The following is a 24,774-nucleotide window of genomic DNA, read 5'->3' as shown; positions in this document are numbered from 1 at the left end:
TTTTGTTACTTGTAACTTGCCTTAACAATTAGGCAAGACAGTGGCAAGCAGACTTTTGTTCTTTCCCCACAGGAACTTTGGAAACATGGAAGCGGAGACTGGAGATGCTTGACCTTTCCCGTGTGGCTAGCGAGAATGGCTAGCAGAAATGGTTTTTAGTCACCAGCACAGCAGCTTCAGGCAATCTGGCCTACGAAATGTTGAATAAAGGCAGCAATTAGAGCATATTTTCAATCTTTTATTCTTTTTGATCAAATTGGAAATCACAAAAAAATATAATAAATCCCATGGAGACACAATGTCCAGATCACCCTCACCTCACAGAATCTGCACATAATTACGGACTTTTAAAAGCTATGTAGCTCTAGTAATGCTGTTATTTTCTTACATCACTGACAGGGGCTAAACAATTTTTTTTAAGCACAACTTGCTTCTATAGAATTCTAAAAAAATTATACTTTCCTTTTGTAGTTAACTCACATAGACAAGCCTTTGGAACGTAAACAAGTATTGTTGCATGATGTTTCTTCATATCAAAAATATCAGTGCCTCTGTCAACAGTCAAATGGAATGCTTAGCAAATACGCAATTCCTATGGTCAGATCATAAATTAAGTAGAACCTTATTTATACCTGCACTACACCACTCCTATGATTACAGGAGCATTGGACAACGTGAGAGCAAACACATACACTGAGAGACATTCGGTGCTTGATATGTGCCGAATGCAGAGACATTTGTTTGAAATAACCCACACATTCTATAAAGATATGTAAACAGTACGGCAGATTAAAAAAACAAAAACAAAACAAAAACCACCACTACAGTCAATTAAGATCTGAAATGGCCAATCAATGCTTCTTCATTATTTGCCTATTATCCCTGAGCACCTTAAAAATTGCCCCCCCCCCACCCCAAATCTCTCTAGGAAGGAAGTGTAACCTAGCAAGACCGCAAGAGCATGTCCTAGTCACAACTGGTCGCCCTACCAGTTTGGCACTGCTGAGCACAACTAGAAATGCACACACACTGTTCCTGGAAAAGGCCCCACTTACAAGATGCTTGCGTGATAATTGTGGCACATCTGTCATTCAGACTCCACACACTGCCCCGTTCTGGCAGATGTCCCATTAGCCATGCAGAGTGGGAGTGAGCAGGGCAGGCTGATGTCTGCTTAGTACGTGGACTATAAGGACTGAAAGTGCATTTAATCACCTGGTTCCTGAAATAAGTGTTGTGCACACAAGGGTGATAACTGCACCTGAAGAGGCTTTGGGCAGAGTCCGCTGGGACCACAAAGCTCTGTCTGTTTCCATGGAACTTGCTCCTGATGGATCCATTGCACCTTCCTTTCATCCTCTCCCTCCAATTTTTAAAAGCCATTTCACATATAATATTCTTCAAAAATTAAAAAAAATGCAGAAATCACCTGGTCAGGGGAAATCACTATCAAACCTACAGATTACAAAAAAGATTGCATAGGAGTATCAAATGGGCATAGGTGCATCAAATGGAGAGAAAATGCTCTTCTTTTTGTTTTCCATAACAGAATATGGCAACAACGATGTCATTTATTTTTTCCTTTTAAAAATCAAATGATTTCACTTTATTTCAAAATTGTACAAAATGGCAAATGGCTGTTTGTAAAAAAAAAAACCAAAGTCTCTCTTTTTAAAAAGATGTGGAATCCCAGGCATTGTACCAGTGGCCCTGAGGCCATTCACAGTGCAGTGGAAATCATTGTGTGAGGCAGAAATTACAACTCATCTTTCCTCTTCCCTATCTTTTCATGGTCTCGTTCTCTGAGCGTCCGCATGAAAGTCGAGAATCCAGCCTCCTAGAATGTGAGAGGTAAAGAAAGGCATTGGTTACATACTGAAACTGGAACACAGGACTCCAACGCGTCTTCTACAGGCAAATGGACATGCAGTAGTGCAGGCAGAGGTAAAAGGAGCAGGTAAGGCAGGTCCTTGTATTTATATGACAATTGACCATTTGGTCACAAACTTAACACTTCTCTTAAGTAAAAGCAACACTCTACGGCAGGCATCCCCAAACTTCGGCCCTCCAGATGTTTTGGACTACAATTCCCATCTTCCCTGACCACTGGTCCTATTAGCTAGGGATCATGGGAATTGTAGGCCAAAACATCTGGAGGGCCGCAGTTTGGGGGTGCCTGCTCTACGGCATCATGGTTGCTCTGAATGGATGGATGGGGTCAGAGTGGGAGTTAAGTGCTTCATCACTCTTCCAGAATCCTAAGTGGTCACAGCTATGTGAAGGATGCATGGTGCGCACTGCTGCTGCTGCTGCCTTCCTCTCCCCTGGCTCACTCTTGCCACTCAACTTCCCCCAATTCCAGTCTGCTAACACCCACTCCTGGTCTTGGCTCACTATTTTCAAAAGCGTCCTGCCTCCACCACTAGAAACAGTATAATCTTCCTTCCTCAGAGTGGTAATCTCACAGTTCAGTCCCCACCCTGCCCACACCTGGTCATATGTCCTTCATTATCTCAGTCCCCTCTTGAAAGCTTCCTCTGCTGCTGAGCCATTTTTGAGATAGAATAATCACTATAAGGAAAAGCTTCCAGCTAAACTCATCAGATGATTAAACCGCCTTGTGAAAGCTCCCCATGTGAAAGTACTTGAAAAGTGTAACCACATTCTGAAACAAGTCATTACTAAAAATGAACATGGAATTTGCAGGGCAGGGGAGTTCTGCTGCTATTTTGCCATGTCTGTGAGAATTCTGCAGCAAAGAACTGTGCTTTTAATCTGCAGCATATTGTCTCTTTGTAAGTGATCAAAATAATGAGGTCATGCTCCCAAAACAGTGAGAGTTTGAGCCAAACTACCACAGAAGTCTGTAAGCTTTTCCATTAATTTCCAAGGGCTTTAGATTAGACCTGACAACTCATCTGATCTATTTGGGCACATGATGCAGAGGGAATGGAACCACTGCTATTCTGTCGGCTGCATCTGTCAATTTTAATTCAGAATGTTCCGCATCACTAGTTGCGAAATTTGAGATCCTAGTAAACACCCCAAAGAACTAGCTTTTGATTAGCAATGTACCTGCTATTACAAGTGTTATCCGAAACACATTATCCAGCCCAGTGAAGCTGTGTGTGATGTTTCTTTCTCCATTTCTAACAAAATGTCCAATACCCAAGTAACTGTTGAAAAGCATATATAACTGCAATTAAAATAAGCTCCCCCACTCTTTTTTAGTGCTCCACTTCAAGATGTGTTTAGCAGGTCCTGTTTTCAACACAGCAACATTGCATTGGTCTGTTATCTGCCTTTTTCCAGGCTCACGGCAGTGTAGAAGCACCCTGGGATCCAAATTTAGGTGCATGGATTTATTGAACAGCAGCCACCATCACATGGTCAATTATTACTTTTAAAACTGAAGGAATCATCAGTACTGCTGTATGGTATGGGGTCTGTGGTTCAAAGACTGGGGGTGGTATCTAGTGGTGACTGAGAAAAGGAATCCATCAGCAAAACAACCAGGAATGTAATTTTCAGTGATTTCCCCTTCCTCCTACATCAATCTTAAATCTATTCCGAATGGATAAATATTCTACTGGGCATGCCCTCTGCCTAAAGCAAGATACCTCTTTGGAGCCCCGTAAGACAGATGAGCCAAAGTAAGTGCCATGAGTCCTACTGAGACTTCACCGGGAACGTTCTCTTTCACTGCATGTGAAAAGCCCAGACTATTTTCTTTTTTTAATGAGAGCTAGTAAGAGATTGTATCCTTATTTGCAACGTAATGAATACAGCCTTGCAACATATGAGCAATTGGCTGCTGTACCATAGATGCACTGCTACAGTTACTCTCAACAGGGATAACACTACCTAACATAAGCTGAAATGTTGGCCTAGGAGGAAAGAGGCTGGGGGGAGGGCAAGTTGCTTATCGCCACAAATGGAAATATTTTTAAACTAACGAAAGGATTTAACAAAATCTCCAATTTCCCAGTATGCACTTGGCAGTTACAGTCTCCTCTGAGCACATAGGGTCCAGCTGGGTAGAGGGAAGCAGCCCTCTGCTAGTAAAATTGAGAGAATGAAGATGGAGAGGCACTCTGTGCTAACTCAGATGTTAAGAAACGAAAAGGACAATTGAACATTAGGACAACTAGCCAGATTCCCCACCCCCAAAGTGTGGTTTTGAAAGAGCAAGTGTACACTTGTTTTTCCCTCCCTTAGCCAAACAAACAAGATCTGTTGGTTTTCATAAATCCCTTTACTTTTGTAAGCGCATTTATAAAGCCAAAGAGATGTTGTGGCTTAAACTCAATTCCCTGTTATTTATATTTAGGCGGATAAAGCTTCATTCTGCAAAGCACAACACTTGATCCATGACAATGTTTACAGTACGGCTTAGTTCATTAAGTATCAAATTGTGGAGGTGTTATCCTGAAAGAATTCCCACATGAACAACCTGTAAAAAGGCTCAATGAAGACGCACAGGATCCTACCACAAACCCTCTCTTTCTATATATCTACAGATTTTTTTTGTACCAGCAGCAATAATATTGCAGCCAAATGTTTTTCAACGTTTACTGGCCATATTAATATCCAAAACAATCTTTCACATTAGGTCCCCATCTTTTCCAGGCAACTATTAACAACCTAGCTATGTATGGACCGTTAAACTGAGCATTCTCGAGTAGCTGGTAAACTTTTGTCTCCTCCATTTCAAGATACAAGTGAACAGTTAATAATCTATCTCTGCAAAACCTAAAATGTAAGGAGACATCAAGGTCATAAGCTTGCCCAGTGCAAACTGCCCAGAAAATGTGGGCTTTGGTCACAAAACAAAACCAACAAACAATCTATTATCATTTGGCTGTGTGTAGTGAATTTTCAAATGTGTACAGGGCAACCGAAGGCTCAGATTCCTAATGAATATGGAGAGCCCGTTGGAACAGCTTCTGCACTACATTGGCTAGGAGTTGATGTGGAATTGGCAGACGTTCAATTTTTGCATTTTCATTAGTGCTAAATTTTTAATAAATATAAGACTCAAAATAAAAGCCTCCAAAATTTTCTACTGGCTGAGTTAATTCCAGATGCTAAATTCATAATGGAAGCATTAAACTCATTGGCAAATTAGCTGGCTCTGCATTGTGTCCCTGTTGTTGCTGCTGGTGCTTTTACTGTTTGCTGATGAAACCACTTTAAAAAGATACTCCCTCCCCCCTCACACCAGTACATCTTTTAGAACGGCACCATGTACTTACCCCTCTGTCTCCATTATATTTTTCTATAAATTTTCCATAGTTGTAGTAGTTAAAGGTTGGGTAACCATCCACACCTTCCTGCTTACACAGGTCGTGGTTCTGTTCTTTGGCACAGTCCACCGCAGCATAGGCAATCTAGCATAGGAAGGAAAAACAGATCAGCGGTCACTAAGTACAGCCCCATTCTATGGCGCTCAGATGCTTTAAAAATGAAACATACGCAGTTTCACATGAACTAAGATATGGGAGATATTTCCAAAGGCTGAGTTCCGGTTTTGCCAATTCCTGAGCATAGGTGCTCAGGGCAGATCCAGCACCTTACCCCCTTGTGCATTAGTGGAAAATCCTTCCACTTGCACACAAAGGGGTTATACTAAGCCACTATTTGGTTGAGCGAAATCACACAAACGTGTCGGCTCCTGGACATGAACTTTGCTGCTGTGACCAAGGTTTGTTCTGAAAGGATCCTGTCCCTTAAACTACAGCAATTCTTTAAGCACACAAAGAGCAATGTCACTGCATCTCATAGAACAACTAGATATCTATCTATGTACTTAGTTTAATTGATCTCCTGCTCTACATCCAAACATTCTCTGGCAGGTAACAATGATATTCAATAAGACAAAGTAATCTCATTTAAAGTCACAGCAAAGCACAATAAAAACAGGACGTCAACAGTTTCACATTAAGCAGGCCAAAGCTCCAAACAGACAGACAGGTTAAACAGTGGATGGGAAGGCATTCCAGAGCAGGGATGCAGCCAGGGGAAAGGATTGCCTACATGTAATTCCCAAGGTTAGGACATTAAGGAGAGCCTCCATAGAGGATCTGAACTTCCTGGACTGCCACATAGAGGAAGAGGAGTTCCCTCATGTTAGAACCCAAGTAATCCAGGGCTTTTTATGCCATTTGTAAAACTTTGAATTCAGAGTGGAAATGGATTGGGACTTCCGGTTGAGTGTGACGCCATTGCAGTCAAAGGTCCGTTCAGCGGAGCGGACCTTAGTGCGTCAAAGGCGGGGGGAGCTGCTCCAGTGCAGCGGACCCCCAGAAGAACCCCAAATCGAGCGTTTTGGGGGCATAGTTGTCCGGCGGGTGTCGAAGGCAAGCTCCTCCCTCCCCGGCAAGGCTCTGTTTTGAGCCCCCGAGAGCGAGGGAGTGGAAGCAGCAGGTGCAACGGACTAAGATTGTTACCTTTGATGGCGCGAAGCTGTAGGATTGCTTGGCACCAGCGTTCAATTCTTCTAAGGAAAATTCTATAAAAAGAACTGTACCGTGAGTACTATTGATATTTGTTTAATTGGAAAAAAGAATTTGGCCACGGGAGGGATTTAAAAATGGAAGCCGGTCCCTACCCACTGAGAGACTTGGGAAGCAAGGACGTGCACCGAAGCCAGGAAAATATATATCAAGCAAGAACTTCCAAAGATCTTTGGAGGGGGGGGGGGAGAAATGCAAGTGGATTTTACTGCAAAATTGCTGAATTTGACTTCAAAGTAACACCCCAGTCCAATGCTGCAGAAAAGCATTGTGACGTTATAATGAGAGGATATTTTCAACTTCAGCTCCCTATCCAGCTGCGAAAAAACTTTCGATTTTGAGTTGGAGAGAAGCCTCCCCCCCCCCATTTCCTGTTTTTTGCCTGTCACGACCTTCAAACCAGAGAGATGGGAGACATAACAGAGGATTTTTTTACCAGACTATGTTGAACTTAATGGTGCAAAACAGACAGGAAATGAAGGCGTATATTTATGAAACGCAGAAATTCAGGGAATGCATCATGGATTTAGAGGAAAAGAATGAAGAAGAAGAGGATATCGAAGAGGAGAGGGGAAATGATGAGAAGGAGAAAGACATGGTTTTTGGAGAGGAGGACACAATGATTAAAGAAATACTGAAGGACTGCGTTTTCATACAGAGGAGAGAAGATGAATTTTGGCTGAGAAGTGAAGAAGACCTGAAAATGGCAAAGGACAATATTGAGGGCAAAAGTAGAGGGTGGTTTGGGAGGTGGCAGGGAGAGAAATTTGATGAGGGGGCATTGAACCATTGGAGAAGGGGAGTGGGGTGAAAAAATTGAATTGTATTTTTGGATGGATTGATAATTTTGGTCAGAACTTGGACTGGATAGGTTAAGATTTTATGGGTGTTTTTGGTAAAGGATGAAATTGAATCTGCAGCTGTGGAGGGGGTGGAAAAAATTATGATTAGTTAAAAATAAACTTTATTGTGTAATTAAAATTAAATTTTGGAAAATATGGAGATATTTGGAAGAGTTATAGGCTGGCGGAGAAAATATTTTGTGTGTTAGAAATTGATATAGAACATAAGGTATAAATTGAATTAGAGTAAATATGAATTGTTGGATTAGTAGAAAAGACTGTGGCCCCTGTTTGTCTCATTCACCCTGGAGTCTCTGGTGGCAGGGGGGACTTTAGGATGGAGGGGAGGGGGGAGAGGCTAGATATAAAGGACTGCCCTTCTCTTTTCCTCACTCTGGGGTCTTCTGGTGGCAGGGGGAGGTCCCGGGGGGAGGGGGAGAGGCAGGAAGTGAATAATTCATAAATAGGGTTAAGAGATAATAAAATGTATATAAATATGATAGAATAAATTGCTAAAGAGGATTGGAAATGGAAATCAGATAGGGGGGACACGGGGAAGTCCACATAACAATGATAAAAATCGAATCTATATTAGATTGGTATTTTTGTTTGTTTGTTTCGTATTATTTTGTATTCTTGTGTTGGGTATTGTTTGTTTGTTTTTGTAATTAATTCTGTAAAATAAAATAAAAATTTTAAAAAAGGAAATGGATTGGAAACAACTGCAAATATTTAAGAACTGGAGAAAGATTATTCTGACTGGAAACTCTGCTCAAGAGATGAACCACCACATTTTGCACCAGCTGCAATTTCCAAGTAATCTTCAAGGGCAGCCCTGCATAGTATGTATGGCAGGAATAAAAATGAAAGGTTATCAGAGCATGGATTACTGAGGCCAAGCTATTCCTGTAGCTTCGTCATCGTGCCTTATTTAGTTGCTACATTTTTCTCCACCTTGCCCTTAGCTGAGTTCAAGCTGGCATGAATGAGATGTTCTCATTTCATCCTTTAATGTTAGGCTGGGAGGTGGTGAAATCCAACTAGTGCCCTTGCACAAAGGAAGGGCTTTGGATCAAGGCATCAGCTAATGAAAAGGGTGATGGGATTTCTGCTGATTCCACTGTCCTCATGTAGACTTCCATACCACTTTCTACCCTGTTATGGAGCGTCCCCCAACAACCTGGAACAGATTTTCAGAGAGCACTTTTGCCTGCAGGTAGCAGGGGTGAGGTGGGGAATTGCCTGCTCTCCTCTTTTGCTGGTGGACACATCTCTGCTCAATCAAGAGCTCTTCTGTGAGCACATGAGCAACAGATGGATTCGACCCAGTGATATGCAACCCAAAGAGCTTTGTGGATGAGTGGAGATTGAACTCCAGGTCTCCCCAGTCCAAGTCCAACCCATAACCCTCACTATTCCTAAACCATCAGCGGAATAGTCAGAATCCAAGTGACAGGGATATGATGGGGAAACCTCAACACTGAAGCAACATACAGAAAGAATGCACCTGGTTCAGGAGCATGGGTTCAGTTCCTAGAGGCTGGTTTTACGATGGGCTGGATGTAGATTACTCAGAACCCAAGGCAAAGTCCTAACACAAAGGTATTAAATGCACAGCTACATGACTAGGTTCTAGCATGTGAGTATGAGACAGTGGCTACGAATGTGATCAAATCCTACCTGAGCCACAAATTTACTGCATACCCTTAGACAAGCCACTATTCTGTCAGGTCAGCTTACCTTCTAAAACGGGGGCATAAAACTGGCCTATCTTCCAAGGCCACCAAAGGATTACTGAGATTACATTAAGCTCCTTTAAACACATTTTTTTAAATAAAAAAAGATATATTTGAAATATACATTTGAAAGGTGATGCAAAGTATTATCATATGCTGCCTCAACAGACTTCATTATAGCTGCTACATTATGTCTCAGGAAAAGGCCTGGCAGGTGTTAATTCCTACGGTAAGAATTATCCTGCAATGCTCTGCTTTCCCTCCAGGACTCGATCCTTCTGCCTTTAGCGGACACTGATAGGTCAACACTACCGCAACAGCACTTTCTAAGACTATACTGCTATTAATACACATTTGCTTCACTACATCTGCCAGGCTCATTCCTGTAGAAAAGTCATTTGTTCAGTTTTAATCCCGTTTAAATACAGATATGGGAGCCTTCTACTTTAATTTTATTGTGACTGCTGGCTAGAATCTATTGAAGGGAAATTTAATGCAGTTTTAAAATTTAAGATTCCATTACACAGCTTCTTTTAAACTATCTGCTCATAATTCCCCCCTCTTGCCTTCCGGGCTGTTATTGAGCCGCAGTCCCATAATTAAATGTCATTTAATATTCCATTATGACCTCTAACTTTCTGGTGACATGCAGTAAATGTTACACATGCACCTGCAGCGGCATTCTTACTAGTTATTAACAGCTCTGGACAAGTCATTCCATTTCTATTCCATTTGTTCACTCTGTGCTCCCCCTAATTACTCCCTTGTTTGAATTGTTGCTGCCTCTCCACAAGCTCTTCTTTGACTCTTCTTTCATTTTAGAGCCATCTACTGCCGGGCAGCGAGCAAGTGCTGCTTACTTGTCAATGCAAACTCATCTGCTGGGTTAGGCAAGCTGGCCAGTATCTTGGCTGGCAGCAGCAAACCCAGTTCACATCCTTTAGGCGTACCCAGCTGGCATGTGACAGTTAAAGTTATTTCCACTTAGGATTGTCATTTCCACTCAAAGTGTATGTTCTCAATGGGATTGTCCCAACACAGCTGACTGGCCCTTTGGAACTCTTTGCAAATGTTTAACTGACAAATGCTCCTTCTCTGTGGATAATGAAGCGGTGCAGTCCCTGAGCCAAAATGAATGAGAGAGAGAGAGAGAGAGAGAGAGAGAGAGAGAGAGAGAGAGAGAGAGAGAGAGAGAATGCAAAAGCTCAGAGAAGCGTCAGTCAGTCTCTTTATACACTCTCTGTAAACCCTTCCTCAGCCCATCTCTTAATTTTCCCAGCTGCATTATAACCCCTTAAAGCAGGCATCCCCAAACTTTGGCCCTCCAGATGTTTTGGACTACAATTCCCATCATCCCTGACCACTGGTCCTCTTAGCTAGGGATCATGGGAGTTGTGGGCCGAAACATCTGGGGGGGCATCTGGGGAGGGCGCAGTTTGGGGATGCCTGCCTTAAAGTCTCTCAATAACCAGCTTATAAATAACTAGCAGCATTATTTAGGCTGAGTCCATACTTGTTATTATTTCCCATAGTAGGGCTAGGTAGTATAATGTCCTCCAGGTGTTGTTAGATTCCAGCTCCCATCAGTCTCAGTTAGCATGTCCAACAACATCAAGAGGAAAGATGTTGTGCGCTCTTATCCTACACCTTTCTCTATGAAGGGAAGATTCATATTAGAAGGAAAAATAAAATGAGATCTGGTGAAGCGCTGGCAGCAGCAGGAGAAGATAGGTGGTGGCACCTCTGGTTTTGCCTCAAGCAGAGAAACAGGAGGCAACGCCCCCTGGCCAGAAACCTAACAAATCAAGCAAGAGAAAGTGCACTAATAACACTGCCAGTTGGTTAAATAGCTACTGTATGTTCTACTACTATTAAGAAGTAGAATTGCTGGTGAAGTCCTGGAAGGTGCTGCATGCTCAAGATTTCTTGAAGCCTGAGGTCAAGGCGCTTCCTTAGCCATTCATGTGAATCATCTGAACTATGGAGGCTGTGAAAACCTTTTTAGCAAAACCTTTGCTAGCCTGGCAAGGACTGTCCTAGATTGTTCATGTCTGCCTGTCAAAAGATTCATGCAGCCAGCAGTGACCTCTCATGGTAGTACAATCATAGTCTTTGACAGCCAGAATCTGTGAAGACATGCATGGTTTCCTGGCTGTCAAAGGCTTTGACTACTGTCTGCACAAATGGTAGCCACCAATAGGAAGAAATTATGGAGGCTTGCAAGGCCCCTCAGTACTTGGTTGTGAATATTTCCTGTGTCCAGGAAAGTCCTCTTTTTGGACATCAGAGGGTGGGAGCAGTAATGGATTAAAATTTGGCATGGCAGGGAAGTCAGCTAATACATTTTTAAATATATTTCGCATGGAAATGGCTTGTTTTTGAGCCACAAAATGGCTTTGCCCATCTCCACTTACCGACAGTAGCAGTCCAAATAATCCCAGCAACAGAAGTGTACAAGCCACCAACTATCATTATGGGTGTTAACATTAAGATGAATGCTAGCGCATGGCATGTCCCCAGACTTAAGTAATATTATTTACACAATAAAGATAAGCTCACTTAAACTGACTTATATAAGCATGTGTCCAAGAGATCAGAAGTAACCAGCAATTAGCATCATTCTTAAATAGCTGCCTTTCTCTTTCTCTGTCTCTCTCTTTTTAAAAAAAAGCCACTATAGGGAAGGCTGCTACTTATCTAATTAACACTGTGGCTCTAAAGATATCCAGTTGGTGTATAGTTAGATCCTGTTCAGCCTTTTGTTGATTTGAGCAAAGTACACACCCATAGGTGTTTTTTTTTATCATTGGGACCAAGAAATCCTTTTATAATGTTTAAGATTACTGTAATCAGCCCTCTTTTTCTGGGGGTACTCAAGGGTACACAGTACCAGCACCTTCACACACACACCACCTCCACAAATAAGTGGCACTTATTATAACAATTTTATGGTGAGTTCCAGCACCATTTTTCTTATAAAAAAAAGAAAGAAAGAAAGAAAGAAAGAAAGAAAGAAAGAAAGAAAGAAAGAAAGAAAGCACTGACTGTAATTCACATCATTAGGTCCCGTTTTTAAAAAGCCAATCTAGGTTTGTACTTCACATGCACTGAAGCTGGCCTTGGAATTCTAGGCTGCATCACTGAAAACAACAACTCAATTTTAATCTATTTCTATTTCACACAGCACTTCATGGTGGATCCAAACATCATTTAACACCCATTTAGCAACTTTCCACATGGAAAAGTCAACCCACTTTTGCTAAGCTCCCACAGCACGGAAGCAGTGATGCTGGGTTTCATGTGACCAGATGTGACAAATAATTGCATTTCATCATGCAATTAGAGCCATCAGCCAGCAATTTTTAAGTAGCCACTGCAGACTTTACTGTCACATGAATCCACCCTTGGCCATCTCACAGGTAACACAGACGTGTGAGTAAGCAAAAATACCCGTCAAAAGTTACAAGTAGTGCAGCCAAGATTTATTGCACAAATATTAAAACCCAGAAGTGAGCTTTTCATTAAAAGAGAGACTCCTAGTGTTTTTGAGCCATTGCATTATTTCCTCAAAATAGTTATTTGCTTCTTTTTGATACAATTTAATGCTTAAGATTCTCTCTCTCTTTTAATTTGAGAAAAGTTTGTAAGCTATATACTGCCTAAATTTATATACTGCTTGATTGTAAAAAAAAAAACCACCCTAAAAACACACAAGGTGGTTTACAAAAAGAATGCAATTATCAGTAGAAACAACTATTTAAAAATTCAAATAAAATTAAAATTAGTGATAAGCTAAACACGGATTAAAACACATGCAAACATTCTACATATCTGGGTAATGTTTTTAGCAAGCACTGGGAAAAAATACAACGAAGGTGCCTGTCTGATGTCAATAGGCAGGGTATTCCACACTAAAATACTGATTTATTCCAAATGTGGAATGAATATTATGCAGCACCTGTAACCGTGCCAGTTCTGCTGATCGAGTAGACCTATATGGGGCAAGGTGATCTAAATATTATTTATTTAGTTCATTTTCTACCCTATCCCTTCTCAAGGTCCTTGAGCAGGTATCAGCAGCTAAAAAGAAAAAGAGGTGTATATTGACAAAATACCCAATTACATTTTATCAGATGCCTGTTCAACCCTAGTTGTTGAATGCCAACCTGAAAAGAATTTTTTACATTTCTTCTGGAAAGCATTCAGCCCTGGAATTTCACAGACCTCTAGGGAAAGAGGTCTCTTAGTTGGTCTCTAAGGTGCTACTGGAAGTAATTGTTTTATTTTGTTTCCTCTAGGGAAAGAGTTTTCCATCTTGCTCTTCAAACTGAGCACATGAATGATACCGTCAGAAAGCTGTTCTTGGTTAATTGCACAACGGTACAAAAGGAGAGGAAGTGGTCTAAGGCATCCCCAAACTGCGGCTCTCCAGATGTTTTCGCCTACAACTCCCATGATCCCTAGCTAACAGGACCAGTGGTCAGGGATGATGGGAATTGTAGTCCAAAACATCTGGAGGGCCGAAGTTTGGGGATGCCTGGTATATAGTGATGAATAAAGTACTCATTAATAAATGAATTTACCATACAGATGCTTCTGAATTTACCCCCTGGTTAATCAGGAAGCAGCAGTGGCTAGGAATATTTTCTGACGTGCCCTGGCTCAAATAACCTTTTTCCCCCTATTGGTTAGAACACTTTGTTCTTTATAGAAAAAGGTGTTTTGGACAATGACTAGCTAAATTGAATGGGTGGGGGGAGGAAAATGGCATGCAACTGGAAACAAATTTCACATTTTAAACGTTTTTGTGTGTTTAGGGGTTTTTTTTGGCAATGGACATATAGTTGTAAACAATTATTAATAATTACTTTTTATTAGAACTTTTGATAACTTGCATTAATGCCACATACTGTATTTTTATATGTCTATTTTTTCTTGATGCTCAAGTTCCTAGCTTTATCACAGTGGTGGTTAGAAGTTTTATCAGCGGATGATTTTCTGGCTGTTTAACAGGTTTTTATTGTTATAATTTTACAACTCCCCTGAAAAAGAACATAAATTTGAAACATACTCAGATTTCAATAAGGGTATCATCTAAATCAGAAGTTTTTTTAAAATGTATTATTATTATTATTATTATTATTAGTAGTAGTAGTAGTAGTAGTTTACCATAGGAAAAATAATAACTCCCTCTCCAGCAACATCCTTGGGAAGAAATGTTCTGCTAACTTTTTATAAAAATCAAGGGTGAGATGCAAAAGAGAAGGAAATATACACCTCCAAGACCTGTGAACTTTGCCACTTTGAGATCTTGTATTGTAAGAGTGCATAGTCTGGTTGTGATGATGTTCAAGTGGCTTGAAAACTTCAAACCATTTATTTGTATAGGGACTTTGCTAATCTTACTCCAACTGCTTTGCTATTCCCTTGATAATTGGGAGGTGTTAATCAACAACAGCAAACTGTCACCATATTAAGTGGATTAAAATCGTTTGATTTACATACTATATTAGCAGCTTTTGTTTCCACTGCTCCCTACGCCCCCACTGAATATATGTTAAATAGAAAATGAATAAATATTTTTCACAATCTGTATCCCAGAAGGTCAATGGAAAGAGGGAACTGGCTGCAAATATATACACATTTGTTTGCCTACAAGGCAGTCAGATGTCAGCAATATTTCCACAGATATAGGTTTCTCTTGAGTTACCAATTCAGGGGTGAAACAGAAATAAATTTCCCTCATAGTTTCTATGGCCTTGATGGAAGAATAAATGATCAAGTGAGCAGTAAACAAATTTGGCAATTTTTTTTTTGAAAAGACTTTTTTAAGGGGGGAAAATGATTGATTATACATTGGAAAATGAAAAGAAACAACTCCTAGCAGTGCTTTATTTGTAAAACTAGGGCTGCCATATGTCTGGGATTACCAGAACAATACTGGGATTTCAAAGGCGGAAGTGATGTCCAGGGGGGAATTTGGAAGGGGGGGGAGCCCAACAACTTTCGGATTTTCCTAAAAAGAAGCTTGGGGTGTCCTGGTTTTTACTCTTTGAAATATGGCAATCCTACCTTATTCACCAAGCCTATATTTGGGGTATGCAATGTCTGAGAGAGCAAGTCAAATCATTGCCTCATGTCCAGTATGAATCCAGACTCTTAAAACTTTGCACAACAAATGGGGATTTATGCAGCTTCTGCTCAGCCCCCGCCGAAAAGTCCCCTTGTGTAGGAAATGTATACTTTTTGTGCCTTCTACAATTACCAGTTTTAATTTAAATAATATGAAGCACTCAGGAAAGACATGAGTTGTGATATAGGAGCATCAGTGGGATGGGGGAATTGGTGAAAATCAGGGATGGGCACCTTGTATGAATAAAGCTGTTGCGGGAGAAGTGACAAGTAGACTTTTTCTTTTTTGTGGAACTCTTAAGCGGAAATAAACCAACTGAAGAGCACTGAAAATTTAAGACTACTACTTTTATCCGCAGAAGGTGCTCTAAGGGCTTCTCCATTCATTTCTAACACTGAAGACACTATACATGTATAATGGCAGTGAAGAGACTGGGGAATCCCCTCCCTACGTGTGTGTGTGTGTGTGTGTGTGTGTGTGTGTGAGAACATTGTATATACCGGGGCCTTGGATTAGAACCAATGGCTGATATACCGTATTTTTTGCCCCATAACACGCACCTGACCATAAGTCACACCTAGTTTTTAGAGGAGGAAAACAAGAAGAAAAAATTCTGAATCACAGCCTCCTCGGGAGGACAGCGATCCCTGCAGAGGCTTGGGAGGGAAGCTGCGCACCCGCCACCCATATGGTTGACGGGGCACAGCTTCCATCCTAAGCCTCTGCAGGGATCGCTCTCCTCCCGCGGTGGCTCTCCTTCCCCCCACTTTTTTCTCCCCCTCCTCAAGCACCACAGGCCCCCTTTCCAGTCTCCTCCTCTCCGTCCCTTTTGCCCAAACTCCTCAGGCGATGCCTGCAAATTTCTCCCCATTGCTGCCTCTCCTTTGCTTTCTACCATGACTCTCCACTCACGACAACCTACCTCCTCTCCCTTCGCCCCGCTTCTCAGTCCCCCTCCTCTCCGTCCTCTTCCTCCCCTCTCTCGGCAGCTGCCTCTTCTCACCATCTTCCGGCCAACATCCCTGGAGCCATCAGGGGAAAGGGGAGGCCGTCGGCAAAGCCTCTCTCAAAGAGAGCAGCCTGGGAGTGTGAGGCAACGTCACACAGCCTGCCTGCCCCTCCCAAACCTTCCCGGGGCTTCAGGGGAAAGGAGAGGCCGTCGGCAAAGCCTCTCTCAAAGAGAGCAGCCCGGGAGTGTGAGGCAACGTCACACAGCCTTCCCGCTGCTCCCAAACCTTCCCGGGGCTTCAGGGGAAAGGGGAGGCCTCCGGCAACCCAGGAGGGTGGGGCAACGGCGCACGCCACACTAGGGCGATTTGGCTCCAGGGACCACACATTCACTCCACAGACGCACAGACATTTCCCCTGACTTTTTAGGAGGAAAAAAGTGTGTCTTATGGAGCGAAAAATACAGCAATTTGAACAGTAGCTGCTGTGGTAAGAGTGAAAGCAAACCAGCTATGCTGTTTTATTTTTAAAAAATATCAAAAAGATTACCCACTTCTTTTGTGTTCAAAATAGATGGTTTATTGTAGCTTTTTTTAAAAAAGAAAAGCCCATCGTCATTCACGTTGTTAGATTCAAAAGGAGATGTTGAGTTTCTTGAAATGTGAACATTAAACTGTCAGTTCCACAGTGCCTTATCTGAAAATTGCAGCTAGTAAGTCCCTGCCTCTGTGGGATTTGCAAGAATAAGTTGGAGAACCATTTTCAGCACTATTCATATCATGACTTCTTCAAGCGAAACATATTCCAGGAGAGCAGTAAAACACAGCTTTCTGTTCTAGAGTGATTTATAGATGCAACTGTGAGACATCTTTGGCCCATGTTGTTATAGTATCTGAGTGCTTCATATTATTTAAATGCACTTGTATCTACATGATCTCTTGTATCACTGACAGCTGATATAACTGGTGGTTAAGACACTCAATCTGTATTCCAAGTGGCAGTATACGTTTGAGGCTGAGGCCAGAACTAGCTATTTTATTACATTTGTGTCTTCTGTCAAAAGCAGCCGCTTTATACTCCCACTTTAAACCTGATTTGGGTGCTGAATCCCCTCACTTGCAAGCAAGCACGTGAAGCGAAATTAGGCATTCTGCCAAGCCCCACCCTCTCTGGTATGTCAACTCTACGCAAGTGTGAGGGCAAGGGCCTGAGGGAGGGAGCCTCTTGTACTCAAGGACCTTGGCCACAAGATTAAGAATCCTGACTGTTCAGGGTTCAAAATAGTGTGGGGAGCCTCAAGTAGATATTTCTCTTCATGTCAAACCTTTGTCTTCACACTTCTGGAGGGCTCAAAACTATTGAGAGAGTGGGTTAGTCTTGGCAACATATCAACCCTTATTCTCATGTTTTGTTTTACACACAAGACTGGATCCCTGAATAGGGCTGTAGTAATTGTATGATGTGACATGGTCATAATTCATCTTTCCTTAACCCTGAAAACAACCACCAATGAGGGGAAATGGGAGCGAGGCCTCATAGTTGCCAAAACTATTCAGTTCTGGCCTTACTACAACACTATGGTCATCACTTGCTTGATACATCACAATAAGGCAAGTTAAAGCGGTCATATCCGTCAGCCCTCTGCAATTATTCCCTCCCCTTTTAAGGAATCCTTATGAAAACCTTGTCTGTCAGATTCCCCTCCAGATTTTAGCATTCAGTTTTATAGTTTGACCATCCCACAGCTAACTATGTATAAACCCATTGTCTTATGAAGGTGTGTTAAAGTAAAAGTGTGGAGGAGTGTGGAACAAAATGATAGAAAAATGTAAATACAAAATTTAAAACTGATTTTGGGTGTGTTAGAAATTACAAATAAATATAGACTACCTTTAGGGTTGTTGTTGTTGTTTTAACTTCAGCAGACCTGTGCAGTGCTATTTCCTTTTCCTTTTCAGAATTGTTCAACAGAACACCTGGAGTATTTTTTTTTTTTGAAAGAGGTAAATTGCACATGGCACATATCCATGGGTGGTGGCCTCTGCCATGAAGTCAGAATTGGGCAGTAGCCAGGAGTCTAATGAGGTCATGTGTGATCTCAGAAATGGGTCAGTGTGTTATTACAACGGCTTGTCAACCCTAAGGAGTACTCATCTTCAGCGTTTTAAAACAGAGATATTATATAATATATATAATCACTGTGCAAACCAGGTTCCAGTAGCTCATCAACTTCCAGCTGCAAATGGCAGGTTGCTGGAAGTTCAGCCAGTAAAGTGATACACAGCACTAGCAACTTGGTTGGTCAAAAAGGTTTTTTAAGACAGCACAAGCAGAGTAGCAGCAGCAGTGGAGACAGGAGAGAGGAAATATGAATGGCCCTGCTGACCAAAAGGTTAAAAATGTGGGGCAGTGGCAAGGGGGACACCATCATAGCAGTGGAGGTAGGGGAAAGCAGTGGGCCAGGGCAACGGTGGTGGAGAAATGACCAGAGCAGTGTGGGCCCTCTAGCAGAGGACCCCTGGCTCAAACCTGGAAGTGCCTCTGGTTTACACCCCCACCCCCATCCAGCCTTTCCCCGCTCTTTTCACAGACTGCCTTTCTAGCTACCACAGGAGGCTGTAATAATAGAAGTCTCCTGCAGGAGCACTTGGCCTTTCTCCCATTAAAATATGTACCACCACACATCAGCTTATTGATTCAAGGAAATAAATCTCTGCAGGAGCAAATATTGACTTTTGTTATGAAAATGGAAGTGAATAACTAACTGAACATTGATTTTGGAAAGGAATGAAAAAGGGCAGGTTTTTAATTTCTCCCCCTTTCCTAAGTGTTCCTTTAAAAAGGATAACATTTCAGTCGGGCAAAGAATAGCTTAGAAAGTAGTCAACTAAAGATGACAAATCTCTGCTTACACAGAAAAGGATGTTGTTGCCAAATGCCTTAAAGGTTGGGTTCTGCATGGGGCGTATTGCAAATCTTCTGTTCCCTGACAATGACTGTGCTGTTGCTTTATTTCTGTTAAGTATTATACGTCATAAACACAGTGCTTCTTGGCCAAGCTAACCATGGAGCCTCGAGACGTCTTGGGATTTGCAGGGGCCTGGTAGAAGGCGCAAGGGGATTTCCAGGAGATCAACCCACACTTGACTGTGGGGGCTGTGTAATATATATCATGGATGTGACAAACCCATGGTTGCCACCAACTTCAGGGAACCAAACCTAATTCAGTCTCGCTGGAGAGTATTATGACGTATGATCTGTACTATGATGGCTGGTGCCCACTGGACTTGTAAAGCTGAAGACAGGGAAACCAAGTAGTAGGTGGCGCCAGAGCCAGTGGCAGGCAGAGACACCCCATGACTGGTTTTAAGAAAAGAAAGAAAGAAAGAAAGAAAGAAAGAAAGAAAGAAAGAAAGAAAGAAAGAAAGAAAGAAAAGAAAGAAAGCTGCTGGAGGGTACATGAAGGTGAATAGGGCAGTGGCCATTCACCCTAATGAGCCAGCTTCTTCTGCACCTGAATAAGACATGCATTTTGCCAACACATGCATATAATTTTACAACGGCATCTTGAGTTTGGAACACTTAGAACTAATTCAACTTTTGGTTGCTATAAAAAAGAGCATGGATTTGCCAAGTGCTGTACACACTGACAGTCCCCCACCCCCCACCCGCACAGGATTACAATTTAGAAGACATGTTGCAAAATTATCAAAGCTACATAGCAGTTCTTAATCTGTATTTTAATATTTTGTTGGAAGCCGCCCAGAGTGGCTGGGGAAACCCGGCCAGATGGGCGGGGTATAAATAATAATAAATTATTATTATTATTATTATTATTAATGATCAGCTTGGATGGAAACAGTTCAGGGAGGGAAAGAGCCAAATGATAGCTGATCTCTCAGCTAATCCAGCGGGGGGGGGGGGGGCGGATCCATCTTGCCTTCTGCAGCAGCGAAATTGATTGCATGTACATCACTTGATAATCCTTATGCAAAATGCCTCCACTAAAATGCATTCTCTACTGGTGTGAGTGATATGAAAGTTCTGACCTGGTGTTATCATTTGAAACCACAAATAGGAAAACCTCAGATAGAAAAAAAAACAACCTCATCTGAAATACTGCAGGAAGAGTAAAAGTTCACAGATATGGAATATCAAAGAAAACAAGCTACTGAAAGTCTAGCCTTTTCTTCTTCTTCTTTTAAATTAAACCTTACTGGGTTTTAGAGCAGTTATTTTGGAGCCCTGCTCACTTTCTCTGTAGTGAACTGCAGAGCAACCAGTCCACAGAGACATTTGTGTAAACTTTACAAAAGAATTGTTAAAAAAAGAAGTTCGGTAGTTGCAAAGAAATTATCTAGCACTTGCATTCCTGTGCTGTGCTACAGCCTCTGTAAATTATCCATTAAGGACATTAGCAGACCACAAGAAGTACTTCAGCAGAATTGGATTGTGTATGATTGAAGGAGGAGTCCAAAATTATCAATCTCTACCACCTTGAAAAGTCAAGAGGGGGGAAAACAAAGCTGTTTTTCCTGTGTGCCTGGCCTTGAGGAACCCCCACCAAACTCAATATTCTCAATTTGAACTTTGGTTCCACCTCATTAAATTTTATACCATGGCACTTTAGCTGTTAACTACCACTGGCTGAAATAAGGGTTCCATCCATCAATCATCGTCTCGAGGGCTAAAAGACCCTCTCTCAATCTTCAGCAGTTTTTGAACAATCAGACATTTTACCCAGCGGAAGGACTGAGCATGTGGAATTTCACCCATCTGTTTAGCAGCATTCTTTGATATTAAGCACACAGACATCCTGACAGGGATCTCATTGGTTGAGAATGACCCACATAATTCACTCTCCCCAAGTTTGTGGTATTCACACACAAACACACACAGCAGCCATGGGGGGAATAGCATCTCATTTGAAGAATGAGCTTTATTTGAAGAAATAAATTGTTTTGTTTCTTTAGAAATTGCTTCAAGATGGTGCATAGGAAGGGATTCACTCATTCATTAATAAAGATGCAGTAGATGGATTGCTTAGCACTGATGGCGTGGTCAGGGGGAAGCTGAGGACCTTATTCATTTATTCATTCCACAGTATCTTAGTCAAGAAGCAGACCCACAAAGTAAATACCAGCCAATCAAAATATTCTTTAAAAAGTAAGTCAGCCATGTTTCATTTTTTTCAAGATATCAATTAACACAATCTGTTTTCTCCCACTCTCTTCCCCTCCTCAGACAGTAACGAGCCTTTCACAGGAGTCCAATCCATCCACCCATCTATGCAAATGTTCTCTCTGGGTTCATAAACTTAACACTTGACTCCCCAGGCAGAAGAAATCATTTCCAGGTGCACCCCACCCACCATTATTTGTGTGCGGAGGTGTTGGCACCGCAGCACAACTAGGAAGCATGCCTTCTGAGGCACAGCCCATAGACAGGGAGTTGCATCTTGGGAGCAGTTTTTCTCCTCCTAAAGAACCTCATAAAAATTAGGAGAAAAGTGGATTCACTGCAACTTGTTGTTTGTGTTTCTTGCTACTGAAGGGGTAAGCTGTGATGTCCAGTTCCTTCTCTCAGCCTGTATGGCTGCAGTTACGAGTCCTGCTCTAGTTCAGCTCCTATCTCTGGTAGTAAAATGCTATGTATCTAATCTGCATTTAATATAAAGTCTTGGGGGAGGAAAGTGTACCTGCTACAGTACTTCCTCGCAACCTTTTTTGTCCCTTTTAAACAATTCCTGCCCTTTTAAACAACTCTTTGCAAAGTTTACCTGAGTGGGGGTTTTTTGTTTCTTTTACTGGCCTCAAGTGAAACTTCTAGTTACGTGATCAGCAAACAGAGTTGTCACTACCCCATAAGGTAGTAAAAGAATAGTAATTTCGTTGTTCCCGCAAGGGGACAATGACAATAAAGATATCTTAAAAACTAAAATTAGAGGGCTTAATAGAAGGCGTATAAGCAGCTGCTCAATCAGGATGGGGAGCACCCACAATCTTGATCAGGGGTATCTACAGTTATCTGAGCTCTAAAATGAATGCCTGGATGCCTTTTACCTCTCTCTCGAAACTTAAGTTAGCAGGGCCACTGAATAAGGCATTATGTGTTAGAATACAGAGGTTTTTTGAGTGGAAAGAGTGAGATCCTCCCATCCTGAAGAGTTATCTGAGAAAGCCTGTCCACGTTGAGCCAATTCTGCATCAAGCCATGGAAGGTCCACTAATTAATAAGGACAACCCACTCTTAGAACTAAAAAGCAGGTGGTCTCTCTCAGCAGCAGGTTCAGCTGCAGTAACAGCAGGCAGTGAAGCTCCAGAGTTTCTCAGGTGTCATATTTCCGTTCTTTGAATCTTGGCCATTGAGTTTGAAATGAACTGTATGTCTCAAGTTGAGATTGAAGAGAAAAAGTAGTGTATCATGGGAGAGTAACAAGAACCAAACCACATTTAAGCAACAAATTAGGAGAAATGAGTGGAATTTGTTAACTTACTGCAGGGATGGGGAACCTATGGCCCTCCAGATGTTGCTGGATGATAACTCCCATCATCCCTGACCACTGCATATTTTGGCTAGGGCTGATGGAAGTTGGAGCCCATCAACACCTGGAGGGCCAAAGGTTACCCACCCCTGGCTTACTGCCTTCGCTTTAGATGATAAATTAATTTCTTCAGTTGTTTTGTCACTGCACAAGCCCAGCATTTCACCATTTTAAAACCTGCCTAAAAGTTGTTAGCAGAAAATGATGGCTTTGATGTTCTACATAACACCTTAGAAACAATCCAAAACAGGATTACCTTTCGATCTTCTTTAAATAGTTCTGCAGCTGTTGTGAAATGGGGGATGGAGTTTTTACAGTGTGGGCACCCTGCAGATTAAGAGAAAAACAACATTAATCATCAAATTAGTTTAGATATTCTTAGATATTCAGTCTAGCTGCACATGGTGGCAAGTAAGGCTTTGGGAGTGTGCAAATCTGATTCACCACTGGGTGATGTGTTCATACATGCATTACTTACAATATTCCACTGGGGTGGAAGGATCACGGGTAACAACCCACACATGGCATATTTTCATGGTCCCAGCTTGCACATACCTGGAACTGTGGTCTCCACCCCACTACATGAAGGATATTACCATTCAGGGTGGCGCTGTGGTCTAAACCACAGAGCCTAGGGCTTGCCAATCGGAAGGTCGGCGATTCGAATCCCCGCAATGGGGTGAACTCCTGTTGCTCAGTCCCTGCTCCTGCCAACCTAGCAGTTCAAAAGCATGTCAAAGTACAAGTAGATAAATAGGTGCCGCTCCAGTGGGAAGGTAAATGGCATTTCGGTGTGCTGCTCTGGTTCACCGGAAAGCGGCTTAGTCATGCTGGCCACATGACCCGGAAGCTGTACGCTGGCTCCCTCAGCCAGTAAAGCGAGATGAGCACCGCAATCCCAGGTTTGCGACTGGACCTAACGGTCAGGGGTCCCTTTACCTTAAATGTATGAAACTGGCCCAAAACACAAGCCACCAAGCGTGTGATTTCACATCATTTTAATTCACTGAAATATCCCAGGGTTATTTCATCAGCATTGCCTAGCAGCACCAACCTATGAACTGTACATTACATTTGTTATAGAAGAAGTGAGAAGTTTGGGGAATCTGGCACATGCTTCCCCTTGGCACATGCTTTTCCCTTGGGAAAGATAGTGATGCCTGTGCAATCTTCCTACCCACATTGCAATATCTTCTAAACTGGAGGTGATTGCATTGTCCTATTGTACTTGTCCCATGTGCTGGAGTTTATGACCATCTGTTCCTAGCTTCTCTGCAATCATCAACCTTTTGTTTTTATCACAGCTATCTTGAATTTGGACAAAGATGAAACCACAGCCATTGCTTTTGTGCAAAAGAAATGTGAATAGAAAACTAAATAGTAGTTCTTTAAAAGAGGGCTGTGCCCTCTTCTCCACTCTCCTAGATTTCCAGTTAATTCAAAGGCTTTGTATCACATTTATTCTAAGCAACTTTCACATAAGTAGACGACAGACAGCAGTTGTCCCTCTCGCCACTGCTTCTCCTTCCTTGACTAGGTTCCCTATAGCTTTCACTGCTACAGCTTCTCCTACTTTGCTGCTCTAAAATCTCCCTGTTTCTATCAGCTAGATCTATACAATTGTCAATGCATCCTTCTCCTGGCAGCCCTTGATCTCTGTGTACTGAAGGTGAAACGTCTGGTACATAAGGTACATAAACACCACTTCTATTTCATTTTGCTTCTATACACTCTCTAAAACTGGCTCAAGAGCCAAACATCAATTAAGACCCACCTCTCTATAATGAAAGAACTTGCTGCCCAACTGAGTGCCTCCCCAGCTTAACAGCAGCGGATTGTGAAATGTTGCTTTTACTGTACTGTTGTTACCTGTGCAACACGCGCATATAGGTGGCACTCTTCCCCTCTCTTTCAGCACAGAACAAAACAGGCCTGATCAGACAGAAACTGAACAGTAGACTACGTTTTTGGAGACTAGTTTCGCAGATGGACAATGAGTGGCACAAAAAAGGCTTCTCGTCTTTTCTCCAGCCGTAAACTATCAGAGAATGAGAAA

The 24,774-nt window shown here is 42.0% G+C and overlaps 1 protein-coding gene across 3 annotated transcripts in view; it reads right to left on the bottom strand.

Moving 5' to 3' along the window:
* Positions 1-217: 217 nt before the first annotated feature.
* The window catches only part of PDIA5 (protein disulfide isomerase family A member 5), a 169,522-nt gene continuing 144,965 nt past the window's right edge, over positions 218-24,774 (bottom strand). For 2 of the 3 annotated variants that reach the window (XM_035129030.2, XM_035129052.2), the window contains 3 exons: positions 22,975-23,045; positions 5,256-5,390; positions 218-1,837 (listed from right to left, as the gene is read on the bottom strand). In XM_035129030.2, coding sequence (XP_034984921.2) covers positions 1,757-1,837; positions 5,256-5,390; positions 22,975-23,045 — 287 coding nt within the window. In that variant the 3' untranslated portion in view covers positions 218-1,756. The other variant, XM_060276208.1, reaches the window with a different exon arrangement.

The sequence above is a fragment of the Zootoca vivipara genome, chromosome 1, assembly GCF_963506605.1.
Source record: "Zootoca vivipara chromosome 1, rZooViv1.1, whole genome shotgun sequence".
Classification (NCBI taxonomy): domain Eukaryota; kingdom Metazoa; phylum Chordata; class Lepidosauria; order Squamata; family Lacertidae; genus Zootoca; species Zootoca vivipara.
The sequence above is the reverse complement of the archived record's forward strand: the minus strand, read 5'-3'. Positions and strand labels throughout refer to the sequence as shown.